The sequence below is a fragment of the Sinocyclocheilus anshuiensis genome, unplaced genomic scaffold (genome assembly GCF_001515605.1).
Source record: "Sinocyclocheilus anshuiensis isolate Anshui unplaced genomic scaffold, SAMN03320099.WGS_v1.1 scaffold1115, whole genome shotgun sequence".
Classification (NCBI taxonomy): domain Eukaryota; kingdom Metazoa; phylum Chordata; class Actinopteri; order Cypriniformes; family Cyprinidae; genus Sinocyclocheilus; species Sinocyclocheilus anshuiensis.
The window spans coordinates 97,637-112,057 of record NW_015547735.1 but is presented as its reverse complement, the minus strand read 5'-3'; the positions used below and the strand labels follow the sequence as shown (position 1 = coordinate 112,057).

Sequence of the window (14,421 nt, the reverse complement as noted above, 5' to 3'; positions counted from 1 at the left end):
ATACATAATAAATATACACAGTACACACACATATATTGAGTAAACAAAAACTTTTATTTTGGATGCGATTAATCGTTTGACTAGTTTTTAAAATGTTACCCAAAAAAGCTAAAAAAAAAAGGAAAATATTTAAATACACAAAAAATTGTTTAAAAATTGGCAAACTATTGTAAATTGTAACACAAAAAAAATACACAAAAATGTTTAAAAATGGGCAAGCTTATTGTTACTAAATTGTTACTAAAAATGTGATAAAAATTTTCAAAAACATAAAGATGTGTTTAAAACTGTTAACCTTTATTTTAAATTGTTACAAAAAAAAACAATAACATTACGGTAAAAATAAAGTTAAACATGTTTAAAAATATAAAAAGTTATTGTAAATTGTTACTTTAAAAACACGAAACAAAAACATAAGTGTTTAAAATCATAAAAATGTGTTTACAATGTGCAACTTTGTTTGTTACAACTGTAAAAAATAAAAATAAATGTATTTAAAAATGTGCAAGCTTTATTGTAAATGGTTGCTAAAAAAAATAAAAATATGATATAAACACTGTCTTTATATTGCATCTGTGCGATAGTTATTCAAGTTAAAGGATATTTGTAGCTTAATGGTTACAGATCTGATCTGCTGTTATAAAGGTTCTGTTCCCTCTGTGTTTTTGTTGTTTCTGAGCAAAAGACATTCACAAAACATTCAGCAAAAATGCATAAGCATGATAAAAATCTAATCTTTTCTTGTGACCTGCTCCATGTTGGAGAGATGAGGATGTAAGGTGTTTTTCTCCATCAGGGCTCGAATAAGAAGGGCGCTAACAGCGTCCCACCCGCCACACAGCTGCTGAAGAGCAAAGCGGCCGGATCTCAGACGCCGCTGAAGAAGGAGAAGAGGCCGAGCTCGTCTCGATTCAGTCTGAGCAACAACCGAGAGCTGCAGAAACTGCCTGAATTCAAAGGTGAGACACACTGGATTTGATTGGCTGGTGAAAAGTGTTCCGCGATATTATTGGTGGATATTGCTTAGACCCGCCCACATGGACTCGATTACATCAGCAGAAAAGGAAAGTCGTTTCAGAGGTGGAGCAATAATTACGTTTTGATGCTATTACAGATTTTATTTCTATTTTGATTCAGTTTCAAATCATTATTGAAGCAGCAGATGATTCATTAGATGCTTCTGCAGTAGAGAGATTAGAGAATCCAAAATAAAAGTTTTTGTTTACATAATGTATGTGTGTGTGCTGTGTATATTTATTATGTGTATATATAAATGCACACACATACACTATATATTTTGAATTTGAATTTGTATTAACATGTATAAATTTATATTCATATAATTTGTGACCTCGGACCACAAAACCAGCCATAAGGGTCAGTTTTTCAAAATTGAGATTTATACATCTGAATAAATAAGCTTTCCATTGATGTATGTAACCTTGGCCAGATCTGTGCCTTGCCACAATTCTGTCTCTGAGCTCTTCAGGCAGTTCCTTTGACCTCATGATTCTCATTTGCTCTGACATGCACTGTGAGCTGTAAGGTCTTATATAGACAGGTGTGTGGCTTTCCTAATCAAGTCCAATCAGTATAATCAAACACAGCTGGACTCAAATGAAGGTGTAGAACCATCTCAAGGATGATCAGAAGACATGGACAGCACCTGAGTTAAATATATGAGTGTCACAGCAAAGGGTCTGAATACTTAGGACCATGTGATATTTCAGTTTTTCTTTTTTAATAAATCTGCAAAAATGTCAACAATTCTGTGTTTTTCTGTCAATATGGGGTGCTGTGTGTACATTAATGAGGAAAAAAAATTAACTTAAATGATTTTAGCAAATGGCTGCAATATAACAAAGATTGAAAAATTTAAGGGGGTCTGAATACTTTCCGTACCCACTGTATATATATTAATTATATCATATATATTACATATATATAATGAAGAGACTTCATTCACAGCAGTTCAAAAGTTTGAGATCATTAACATTTTTAATGGTTTTAACACTCACATTTGAATGTATGAGCTACAGCATATATGTTTTCATATACATATTTACATTGACATTTATTCATTTAGCAGACGTTTTTATCTAAAGCATCTAATTAATAAGGAACATGAGAAATTTGATATATGCATATATCATAATGATATTCTGCTATATGACTTAATGAGCACATAAACGAACAGATGACACTTTAACGATGCTTTGTGTGCTTTATGAAGCATCAGTCACTGTTATTCACAATTGTATGGAAAACAGTGAAACTTTGTATTTACTGGAAGCTAGAAAGAAATGACATGATATAGAGCGAATGATGACAGAATGATCATGTTTGTCTGAACTAATCCTTTAAGAAAACTAATGTACTTTAATCGTAATCGGCCAAGAAAATTGCAATCGGTGCATCTCTAATTCATTCATTTGATTCGTTCAAATGGCTGATTCATTCAGGACTGAAATAAATGGTTCTTTATGAATGGTCCATTGAATCATTCGGCTTGTTCGACTTGAAGCGGATCATCAGCATCAGATCGACCCGTGTGTGACACATCAAAGTACCTTAGTACCTTTCGATAGATAGATAGATAGATAGATAGATAGATAGTACTTTGATGTCATGCACAGATCGATCTGATGATGATTCGCTTCAAATCCAACGCACCTAATGCTTCACCCAATTCGTTCAGAACGTGCATTAAGACACGAAATGCTACTGTGTGTTGCTCGGAGACGAACAGTTCTGCTTTGTCTTTATATTTTCGTTGGTAAAATAGAGCAAAACAGACAACATTGTGTCTAAAATAACACAATATTAACTTCTTACTTACTGAACTGTTGTATAGGATCAGTATCACATTTGCACTCGTGTGATTTTGCACTTAGCCTATTGCTTAACTATATGATGTAAATATGAGACAAAAACTCAAACGGGCATTTTTGCCCCATATCTTGAATTTTAGGGACATTCTGACTACGTTCTCTAGGCTTCATCACACAGTGTTAAATGTCAGGTGACCCACATAGGTCTGTTAATTATTATGAAATAATATTCTTAAAACTCTTATTAAAATAAGAGTTCATTATTATTTAGCAATAATGTAATAAATATTATTTGTATAATATATATATTATATATTCATGTATCAATTATATTTAACAAACATCTTTAAATAATATGTATCATATATGTAAATAATAACATATATATTTATTTATGATAATATATATATATATATATATATATATATATAATAAATATATATAATAACAACATTTATAATACAAATAATATATAAAAATTATTTGTAAATGTATAATAATATGTGCATTTTATATTTAAATAAGATATATACATATATGGTTTGAGTCATGAATGCATCTTCAGTCGGCAGAGTATAGTGTAGTGTAGTAACTGCGTAAGTGTTGGTTTGGTCCATTGTTAAGATGAGCGTCTCTGAGCGTCTGCAGGTGTTGAGCTGTGGTTTTCTGTCAGTGCGGTTTCTGTCACAAACTGTTTAGTCATCGCTTTTTCTTTATTTACCATCAGCGAGACAGGGCTTTCATTTCCGGTGCAGGTAAAGCCAGGAGACGATGCTTCTCGCAAAAGCATGCGTTTTAGGGAAACGACAGATTTACTGTACACTGACTGTCAGGATGCTGTCAGATTTGTGCATTTTTCAAAAACATGTTGCATAAGAGTGTGATGATGTCAGAGTGATGCTGGGCTTTTGTGAATGGTGTGTGTTGCTATGTGGTTGCTAGGTCATTGTGGATTGTTTCTAGGGTGGTAATAAGCGGTTGCTAAGGTGTTGTGAGTGGTTGCTAGGTTTTTCGTTCTGTGTGGTGTGATAAGAGTCTCTAATAAATGCTATAAACAAAAAATTAATATTTTGGGGATCTTGTGCTGTAGTATATGTAGGGCCCTATGATTTTTGTGATGACAAAAACACGGAAATCTGTTGTGCAACATTTCTTCTGCCAAAAAAAAAAAAAAAAAAGAGGAATTGTTCAAATTTAGCTTGGTTACATTTTAAAAGATTAATTAATATGTATTTTAAAAATTTTGATACTAAATTTGGATTAAATCATAAAACGCAGAATGCAAAAAATGTAAACAATATTAATATTGTTTTAATTATTGTTGTTAAAATTTTAATAAATTATGAAATTGTTAAAGTTGTATTAATTAAATTGATTAGGCATCATTTTTTTTAATAAAAAAAAATTATAATTCTGCCATAAAACATTTTAATCTAGAAAATGAATAGTGTTAAAACTGAGAATTTGGAAAAAATAAAATAAAATGCATTTTATATGGCACTATTACTGTGAAAATTTTAATAAATATTAAATTGTTAAAGTTTTATGAAATAATTTTGAATTTTTATTCAAATTTAATTGAGTCATTAAAAATTAAACTCAAAAATTCAAACGGAAAACACAATTTGAGAAACAGTAATATGTATTTCATAGGGCACTATTGTTTTTAAAATTGCAATAAATTATTACATTTTTATAAATTCTATTGATTAACTTCATTTTTATATTAAAACTTAATTATTAAAAAATAATTTAATTATTTAAAAAAATAATTAAAAAATTTAACCGATGACAGAATATAAAGAAAAAAAACTAAAATACATTTCATTGGTCACTAATATTGTAAACATTTAATAATGAATGATTACATTGATAAAGTTTTGTGAATTCAATGGATTAAAATGTAATGCAATCACTGAAAATGAAAAAAATATCAAACGGAAAACATGGAATTTGTCAAAAAAAATAAAAATAAAACAGATTTCATAGAACCCTACGTGCATCTTGCTTCTGCTTGCATTCTTAGCTCACACTTTTAAGTACGAGAGCAGCACGATAAAGTGCATATCTGTTATTGTTGCTCTCTGCTTGCACTGTGACGAATCACATACTCTGCATGCGCCAATCAAACCCACAGCTCCCGCCTTCCCCGGCCCCCTCCAGCCAATCAGCAGCCTCCCCAGCCATCCCTCTGCTGCTTCAGATCACGTGATCTCCTCCAGCCAATCGGCGGCCTCCCTTTGACGGCTGACATCACTAACTAGCTGCTTCCCTCCAGCAGCGGAGCTTCATTTTCTGCTGAGAGTGTTTGTGCTAAAATGGAGGCTAACAGCTCGAGCTAGCTGCCTCGCGCCCGATCCGACCCATAGATGTTGACATGCTCTAAAGAGGAGGCCAGGATGGTTCTGGATGCTCCGAGCGCCAATGGGCCCTTTCAGCCGGTGGCCCTCATGCACTTTAGAGGTGAGACATTTGTCTTATTGTGTCTGTGTAGGCAGAGAGCGACGAGGGAGGTTGCTATTCCAGTGATTTGTGGCCGTCGTTACGAAGGCAGAAGAATTTGTGCCATTTGGGAGACGCTGGGAACGTCTTTGGTTTACTTTCACAGCAAGCTGCCTACCTAGACTGCATTTTTAGACATTTATGCAACATTTTTGGCCGTAATAACCCATGCATACTACATGCATCTGATGCACGTAGATGCAGCTCGAAGCGCAGCATGCATGTTGCTCGGGTGAATGGGGAAAACTCTGTTTACAATATGCTGGTTAAGGAGGAGGGGGTCTGTTTAACTAGCCTCCCATCCCCCCTAACCAGAGCGCTGATGTCAGGGGAAGTGAGGTCACGGCTTCAGGAAGAATGCATGTAAATGCATGTATGCATGTGTGCTCAAGCCGCAGAGAAACTGCATCCTGATGGCTTTACGTTTCCTTCGCTTCACATTTAGACAGATGATTGTTCATGCGTAAATGATGCATTTGTTGCAATGTTTTTGATATGCATTTTGTGTCAGTTTGATAATTTTCTGTTCATAATGGCAAACTAACATACTGCTTTTACTATTCCTGCATGCATACTGTGAACATTATGCGAGTATGCATACAATATCTATATGATTTGTGCACTATACCACTGTGAGAGATACTGTATCCTACAATGCAATGCATTTAGTGTTAGTGTTGATTTTGAAAGAACCAAGGATGCATTTATTTAATCAAAAATATATGAAAGAATTTTCAGCATCATTACTCCAGTCTTCAGTGTTGCATGATCCTTCAAGAAACATTTCTTAGGAAACTGTGATACACTACCGTTCAAAAGTTTGGGGTAATTAGAAACAAACAAACAAATTAATACTGTTGTTCATCAAGGATGTGTTAAAGGGGTCATATGATGCTGCTAAAAAGAACAGTATTTTGTGTATTTGGTGTAATGAAATGTGTTTATGCGGTTTAACTTCAGTCTTTGCAACTTTACAGATCTTCTTTATGCACCAAGAGCTTGTAACACTCCAAAGAGAAAGGAACAATTGAAATCGCATCATATGACCCCTTTAACATAATCAAAAGTGACAGTAAAGACATTTCTAATGTTACAAAAAATTTCTTTCTCACACAAATGCTGTTCTTTTGAACTTTCTATTCATCTGTGCAATTGCAATCATATTTCACATTTTCCACTGTATTTTTTGATGCAGCCCTGGTGAGCAGAAGAGACTTGCGTTAAACATTAAAAATGTTACTTATTCCAAATTTACAGTGCTGTATTTACAGCCCTTATTTTTACTTATTCGATCAGACTGCAAAAAGTTTAATTGTTTAAAATAGCATGAAGGAAAAATAACCTCCCAATTTCCAAAAGATAATGGACATCTAGAAACATTTATCAATGCATATTATTAGATATTATATTCTCCACACAGTCTAGTGTTTTTAAACATAGTGAACTAGTATTACCTGAATAGTTGGATAATATTTTGATGAACTTTGGGTTGCTTTAAAAGCATCTTTAGACTAACATGATAAATTCACATTTAATGCAGTAAGTGATAAACATGGTTATTAAAATGAATCATGGTTGATATGACTTTTGTTTCATTTATCGTCCTGGAAAAATAAGATCAAGCCGATTGCATTGCATTATGGGATGCATTATTTAATGCATGCAGAATATTTGCATGCTATGCACACAGTGCATGCAGAACGTGAAGTACTGAGGAGGGTTGTATGAATGCTTTCTTTAGTGAACTGCAGATTGAATTAAATGCAGTCGTTTATAAATTGAGCTTCAGGAAATCAGCTCTGGTCAAACGCATTAGCTGTTGACGCTGACGGCTGTGCTTCAAATGTCAGTGTCAATGCACTACTGTTTTCACATGTAAACCACAATCACCATTCCCATATGCATAAAGGGAAGCGTGAGGCGAGTTTCTCACAGGCGTGACCTTTACAGATCACGCTTCAGTATCAGGACCAGACCAGTGAGGAAAACAAACACCGAAGTCCTGTTTGCACCTAACGACTCTAATGATCCGCATTAAATATAGTTGTGAATGAAGGCTGAAAAAGCATCAGAAGTGGCTAAAAACGTAATAGCAAATATTGATGCATCCCAGACAACAACACTACTCATCCGTCAGTCTCTGTGCTGAAATAAAACCATCGCCGGGCATGTGCAGCTTTAAAGGAAACCATGTGATCTAAACGTTCAGAGGAGCCCAAAATATACTGTATGTTTGTCTGACGTCAATACAGGAAAAACCCTGCAGCTGCAACATCGCTTTAACCCTGTAAAGCCTGACATATCAAATAATTCTCTGATTTTTAAAACAGAAAAAATGTAGCTTTTACACAAAATATTACAAAAATCTAAAAACAGTGTGTTTATGTTTTTGTTGAGTATCATATTTGACACGTTTATGGCTCATATAGTCTGATACAGTGAGAATGTGGAGGCAAAACAGCTCTGTTTTATTCAGAGATCCAAACATATAATGCAGTGATTGAGAGCTGAAGAAATAAAGGCTCCTCAGAAGATGTGAGATGTTCTGGAGGCTTGTGAAGATCATTCCTCCGCTGAGGAACAGTGAAAGTAAAGCTTCTGGAAACAAACGCTCCTCAAAAGATCCTGAGGATCAGATTTGAGACTCTAAAACATGATTGATGGAGAATCAAGTAAAGCTGAGCTGCTTCAGTCCAGTAAGTGTTCATCTGGAGATATTACTGCAGTTATTCTGATGATTAGATCAAGATCTGACAGCAGAAAGACACGAGAAGCGCTTCTACAATTACACTAAAAGAGCTTTTACTGGATAAAAACTCTAAACTATCAATCAGAGACGGAAGACATGAGGAGATTGAGTGTTACAGCAAAGCTTGATCATTTAGAGGCCTTCAAAAGTTTTTCCTTCCAGTGAGTAGATGTCAGTGTTGCATTAACTCTCCTCTCCGTGGCTGCAGATGTTCCTCCGGCCGAGCAGGAGAAGTTATTCCTGCAGAAGCTGCGTCAGTGCTGCGTGCTCTTCGACTTCGTCTCCGACCCGTTGAGCGACCTGAAGTGGAAGGAGGTGAAGCGGGCGGCGCTCAGTGAGATGGTGGAGTACCTCACTCACAACAGGAGTGTCATCACCGAGCCCATCTATCCTGAGGTGGTGCATGTGGTGAGTACATGCAAACGCCAAATATGTGACCCTGCAGCACAAAAGCAGTCTTAAGTCGCTGGGGTATATTTGTAGCCATAGCCAACAATACATTGTATGGGTCAAAATTATCCATTTTTATTTTTAATGCCAAAAATCATTAGAATATTAAGTAAAGATCATGTTCCATGAAGATATTTTGTAAATCTCCTACCGTAAATATATCAAAACGTAATTTTTGATTAGTAATATGCATTACTAAGAACTTAATTTGAACAACTTTAAAGATGATTTTCTCAATATTTAGATTTTTTTGCACCCTCAGATTCCAGATTTTCAAATAGTTGTATCTCAGCCAAATATGGTCCTATCCTAACAAACATCAATGGAAAGCTGATTTATTCAGCTTTTTTAGATGACACATAAATCTCAATTTCGAAAAATTTACCCTTATGACTTTTTGTTTTGGTCCAAGGTCACATTTAGGGTTTGAGACAGCTTGGTTCCTAGAGTCCTTAAAGAAACAGTTCTGCCAAAAATGAATGAATGTGTTCACCCTCAGGTCATCCGAGATCAGGATGAGTGTGTTTCTTCATCAGGTTTGTAGAAATGCAGCATTGCATCAGTGTCTCAGCAATGGATGCTCTGCAGTGAATGGGTGCCGTCAGAATGAGAGTCCAAACAGCTGATAAAAACATCACAATAATCCATAAGTAATCCACACCACTCCAGTCCATCAGTTAACATCTGGAGAAGACAGAAGCTGAAACAAATCCAGCATTAAGATGTTTTTAACTAAAATACGAGTCTATAATCCATAATAACACGTCCTCCAGTGAAAAAGTGCATCTCCTGTTGTCTCTCACATCAAAATCCAGCCACATACTTGTTTAGAGCTGTTTAAACGGTGCTTGATCTGTGCAGATTTCTCTCCTGATTCAGACCAGAACACTTTTTCACTGCAGGAAGAGTTGCTGAGACTGATGCTAAATTTTTCCAAATCTGTTCCTGTGAAGAAGCAAAAAAAAAAGCACATTTTGGTCTAGAGAAGTCAATGCTATTTCTGTTCTTCTAAAAAGTGGATCTGAACTATATAAACCGCTGATAGCGCTTCGCTCAGCCATACAAGGTTGCGTTGAGTGTTTGGGCAAATCTGTTGGCTCCTCCGAATCAGATCTGTTGTTTCGCCATCCTTTTAAGGGGCGGTTTTTGTCCGACAGCTTTGCGTTTAGCAGCAGAGCGTCGATTGACCTGCGGTTGGCCTCGGTGCTTCTGCCAGCTGCAGTTATTCCAGCGCTGAATTACATCTCTTTGATATTTATTAGAGCCCACAGCTGATGTTAAGCCGCGGCCGATCGAAGTGCAAATGGACTTGCGAAATAAGCATGACAATATGTTCTCAAGCACTTCAGTCTTTGCAACTTTACAGATCTTCTTTATGCACCAAGAGCTTGTAACACTCCAAAGAGAAAGGAACAATTGAAATCGCATCATATGACCCCTTTAACATAATCAAAAGTGACAGTAAAGACATTTCTAATGTTACAAAAAATTTCTTTCTCACACAAATGCTGTTCTTTTGAACTTTCTATTCATCTGTGCAATTGCAATCATATTTCACATTTTCCACTGTATTTTTTGATGCAGCCCTGGTGAGCAGAAGAGACTTGCGTTAAACATTAAAAATGTTACTTATTCCAAATTTACAGTGCTGTATTTACAGCCCTTATTTTTACTTATTCGATCAGACTGCAAAAAGTTTAATTGTTTAAAATAGCATGAAGGAAAAATAACCTCCCAATTTCCAAAAGATAATGGACATCTAGAAACATTTATCAATGCATATTATTAGATATTATATTCTCCACACAGTCTAGTGTTTTTAAACATAGTGAACTAGTATTACCTGAATAGTTGGATAATATTTTGATGAACTTTGGGTTGCTTTAAAAGCATCTTTAGACTAACATGATAAATTCACATTTAATGCAGTAAGTGATAAACATGGTTATTAAAATGAATCATGGTTGATATGACTTTTGTTTCATTTATCGTCCTGGAAAAATAAGATCAAGCCGATTGCATTGCATTATGGGATGCATTATTTAATGCATGCAGAATATTTGCATGCTATGCACACAGTGCATGCAGAACGTGAAGTACTGAGGAGGGTTGTATGAATGCTTTCTTTAGTGAACTGCAGATTGAATTAAATGCAGTCGTTTATAAATTGAGCTTCAGGAAATCAGCTCTGGTCAAACGCATTAGCTGTTGACGCTGACGGCTGTGCTTCAAATGTCAGTGTCAATGCACTACTGTTTTCACATGTAAACCACAATCACCATTCCCATATGCATAAAGGGAAGCGTGAGGCGAGTTTCTCACAGGCGTGACCTTTACAGATCACGCTTCAGTATCAGGACCAGACCAGTGAGGAAAACAAACACCGAAGTCCTGTTTGCACCTAACGACTCTAATGATCCGCATTAAATATAGTTGTGAATGAAGGCTGAAAAAGCATCAGAAGTGGCTAAAAACGTAATAGCAAATATTGATGCATCCCAGACAACAACACTACTCATCCGTCAGTCTCTGTGCTGAAATAAAACCATCGCCGGGCATGTGCAGCTTTAAAGGAAACCATGTGATCTAAACGTTCAGAGGAGCCCAAAATATACTGTATGTTTGTCTGACGTCAATACAGGAAAAACCCTGCAGCTGCAACATCGCTTTAACCCTGTAAAGCCTGACATATCAAATAATTCTCTGATTTTTAAAACAGAAAAAATGTAGCTTTTACACAAAATATTACAAAAATCTAAAAACAGTGTGTTTATGTTTTTGTTGAGTATCATATTTGACACGTTTATGGCTCATATAGTCTGATACAGTGAGAATGTGGAGGCAAAACAGCTCTGTTTTATTCAGAGATCCAAACATATAATGCAGTGATTGAGAGCTGAAGAAATAAAGGCTCCTCAGAAGATGTGAGATGTTCTGGAGGCTTGTGAAGATCATTCCTCCGCTGAGGAACAGTGAAAGTAAAGCTTCTGGAAACAAACGCTCCTCAAAAGATCCTGAGGATCAGATTTGAGACTCTAAAACATGATTGATGGAGAATCAAGTAAAGCTGAGCTGCTTCAGTCCAGTAAGTGTTCATCTGGAGATATTACTGCAGTTATTCTGATGATTAGATCAAGATCTGACAGCAGAAAGACACGAGAAGCGCTTCTACAATTACACTAAAAGAGCTTTTACTGGATAAAAACTCTAAACTATCAATCAGAGACGGAAGACATGAGGAGATTGAGTGTTACAGCAAAGCTTGATCATTTAGAGGCCTTCAAAAGTTTTTCCTTCCAGTGAGTAGATGTCAGTGTTGCATTAACTCTCCTCTCCGTGGCTGCAGATGTTCCTCCGGCCGAGCAGGAGAAGTTATTCCTGCAGAAGCTGCGTCAGTGCTGCGTGCTCTTCGACTTCGTCTCCGACCCGTTGAGCGACCTGAAGTGGAAGGAGGTGAAGCGGGCGGCGCTCAGTGAGATGGTGGAGTACCTCACTCACAACAGGAGTGTCATCACCGAGCCCATCTATCCTGAGGTGGTGCATGTGGTGAGTACATGCAAACGCCAAATATGTGACCCTGCAGCACAAAAGCAGTCTTAAGTCGCTGGGGTATATTTGTAGCCATAGCCAACAATACATTGTATGGGTCAAAATTATCCATTTTTATTTTTAATGCCAAAAATCATTAGAATATTAAGTAAAGATCATGTTCCATGAAGATATTTTGTAAATCTCCTACCGTAAATATATCAAAACTTAATTTTTGATTAGTAATATGCATAGCTAAGAACTTCATTTGAACAACTTTAAAGATGATTTTCTCAATATTTAGATTTTTTTGCACCCTCAGATTCCAGATTTTCAAATAGTTGTATCTCAGCCAAATATGGTCCTATCCTAACAAACATCAATGGAAAGCTGATTTATTCAGCTTTTTTAGATGACACATAAATCTCAATTTCGAAAAATTTACCCTTATGACTTTTTGTTTTGGTCCAAGGTCACATTTAGGGTTTGAGACAGCTTGGTTCCTAGAGTCCTTAAAGAAACAGTTCTGCCAAAAATGAATGAATGTGTTCACCCTCAGGTCATCCGAGATCAGGATGAGTGTGTTTCTTCATCAGGTTTGTAGAAATGCAGCATTGCATCAGTGTCTCAGCAATGGATGCTCTGCAGTGAATGGGTGCCGTCAGAATGAGAGTCCAAACAGCTGATAAAAACATCACAATAATCCATAAGTAATCCACACCACTCCAGTCCATCAGTTAACATCTGGAGAAGACAGAAGCTGAAACAAATCCAGCATTAAGATGTTTTTAACTAAAATACGAGTCTATAATCCATAATAACACGTCCTCCAGTGAAAAAGTGCATCTCCTGTTGTCTCTCACATCAAAATCCAGCCACATACTTGTTTAGAGCTGTTTAAACGGTGCTTGATCTGTGCAGATTTCTCTCCTGATTCAGACCAGAACACTTTTTCACTGCAGGAAGAGTTGCTGAGACTGATGCTAAATTTTTCCAAATCTGTTCCTGTGAAGAAGCAAAAAAAAAAGCACATTTTGGTCTAGAGAAGTCAATGCTATTTCTGTTCTTCTAAAAAGTGGATCTGAACTATATAAACCGCTGATAGCGCTTCGCTCAGCCATACAAGGTTGCGTTGAGTGTTTGGGCAAATCTGTTGGCTCCTCCGAATCAGATCTGTTGTTTCGCCATCCTTTTAAGGGGCGGTTTTTGTCCGACAGCTTTGCGTTTAGCAGCAGAGCGTCGATTGACCTGCGGTTGGCCTCGGTGCTTCTGCCAGCTGCAGTTATTCCAGCGCTGAATTACATCTCTTTGATATTTATTAGAGCCCACAGCTGATGTTAAGCCGCGGCCGATCGAAGTGCAAATGGACTTGCGAAATAAGCATGACAATATGTTCTCAAGCACATTACCTGCATCACATCCCCTTAAACACACACACACACACACGCACACACACACACACACACTCTCTCACACTCTCTCACACACACACTCACACACACACACACACACTCTCACACACTCTCACACACACACACACACACACACACACTCTCTCTCACACTCTCTCACACACACACTCACACACACACACACACACTCTCACACACTCTCACACACACACACACACACACACACACTCTCTCTCACACTCTCTCACACACACACTCACACACACACACACACACTCTCACACACTCTCACACACACACACACACACACACACACTCTCTCTCACACTCTCTCACACACACACTCACACACACACACACACACTCTCACACACACACACACACACACACACTTTGATGATTAAAGCCAAGAACTTCAAAGTGCTGCGATAGGAGGATTAAAACCTTTTCTTCTGATTAATTTGTGCATGTGCTGCCACGTTTCATTAATCAACAAGCTGAATGGACGGTTCATTGATAAAGACTTACTCCTTTAGTCTGTTCTCAGTAATCAGATATGTATCTATATACACATTTTTCATTTTATGTGGTTTGTTTGTTTCAGTTTGCAGTCAACATGTTTAGGGCGTTACCGCCATCATCCAACCCAACCGGCGCAGAGTTTGACCCCGAGGAGGATGAACCCACGTTAGAAGCGGCCTGGCCTCACCTGCAGGTGAAATTAATACTTGTATCCATCAAGGATGCATTAAATTGATCAAAAGTGGCAGTAAAGACATTTATAATGTTACAGTAGATTTCTATTTCAAATAACTGCTGTCCTTTTGAACTTTCTATTCATCTGTGAATCCTGAAAAATAAAATGCATCACAGTTTCCACAAAAATATGAACTGTTTTCAACATTGATAATAATCAAAAATGTTTCTTGAGCAGCATATTAGAATGATT

At 36.7% G+C, this 14,421-nt stretch overlaps 1 protein-coding gene across 3 annotated transcripts in view; it reads left to right on the top strand.

Annotated features, from left to right (window-relative positions):
* The window catches only part of LOC107704375 (serine/threonine-protein phosphatase 2A 56 kDa regulatory subunit gamma isoform), a 27,991-nt gene that overhangs the window by 1,698 nt on the left and 11,872 nt on the right, over positions 1 to 14,421 (top strand). Inside the window, exons 3-5 of one of the 3 annotated variants that reach the window (XM_016507286.1) lie at positions 797 to 959; positions 8,291 to 8,490; positions 14,077 to 14,187. In XM_016507286.1, the coding sequence (XP_016362772.1) occupies positions 797 to 959; positions 8,291 to 8,490; positions 14,077 to 14,187 (474 nt within the window). Of the gene's footprint in view, positions 1 to 796; positions 960 to 4,764; positions 5,295 to 8,290; positions 8,491 to 14,076; positions 14,188 to 14,421 lie in introns of those variants that run through there. The other 2 variants (XM_016507287.1, XM_016507288.1) reach the window with 2 other exon arrangements.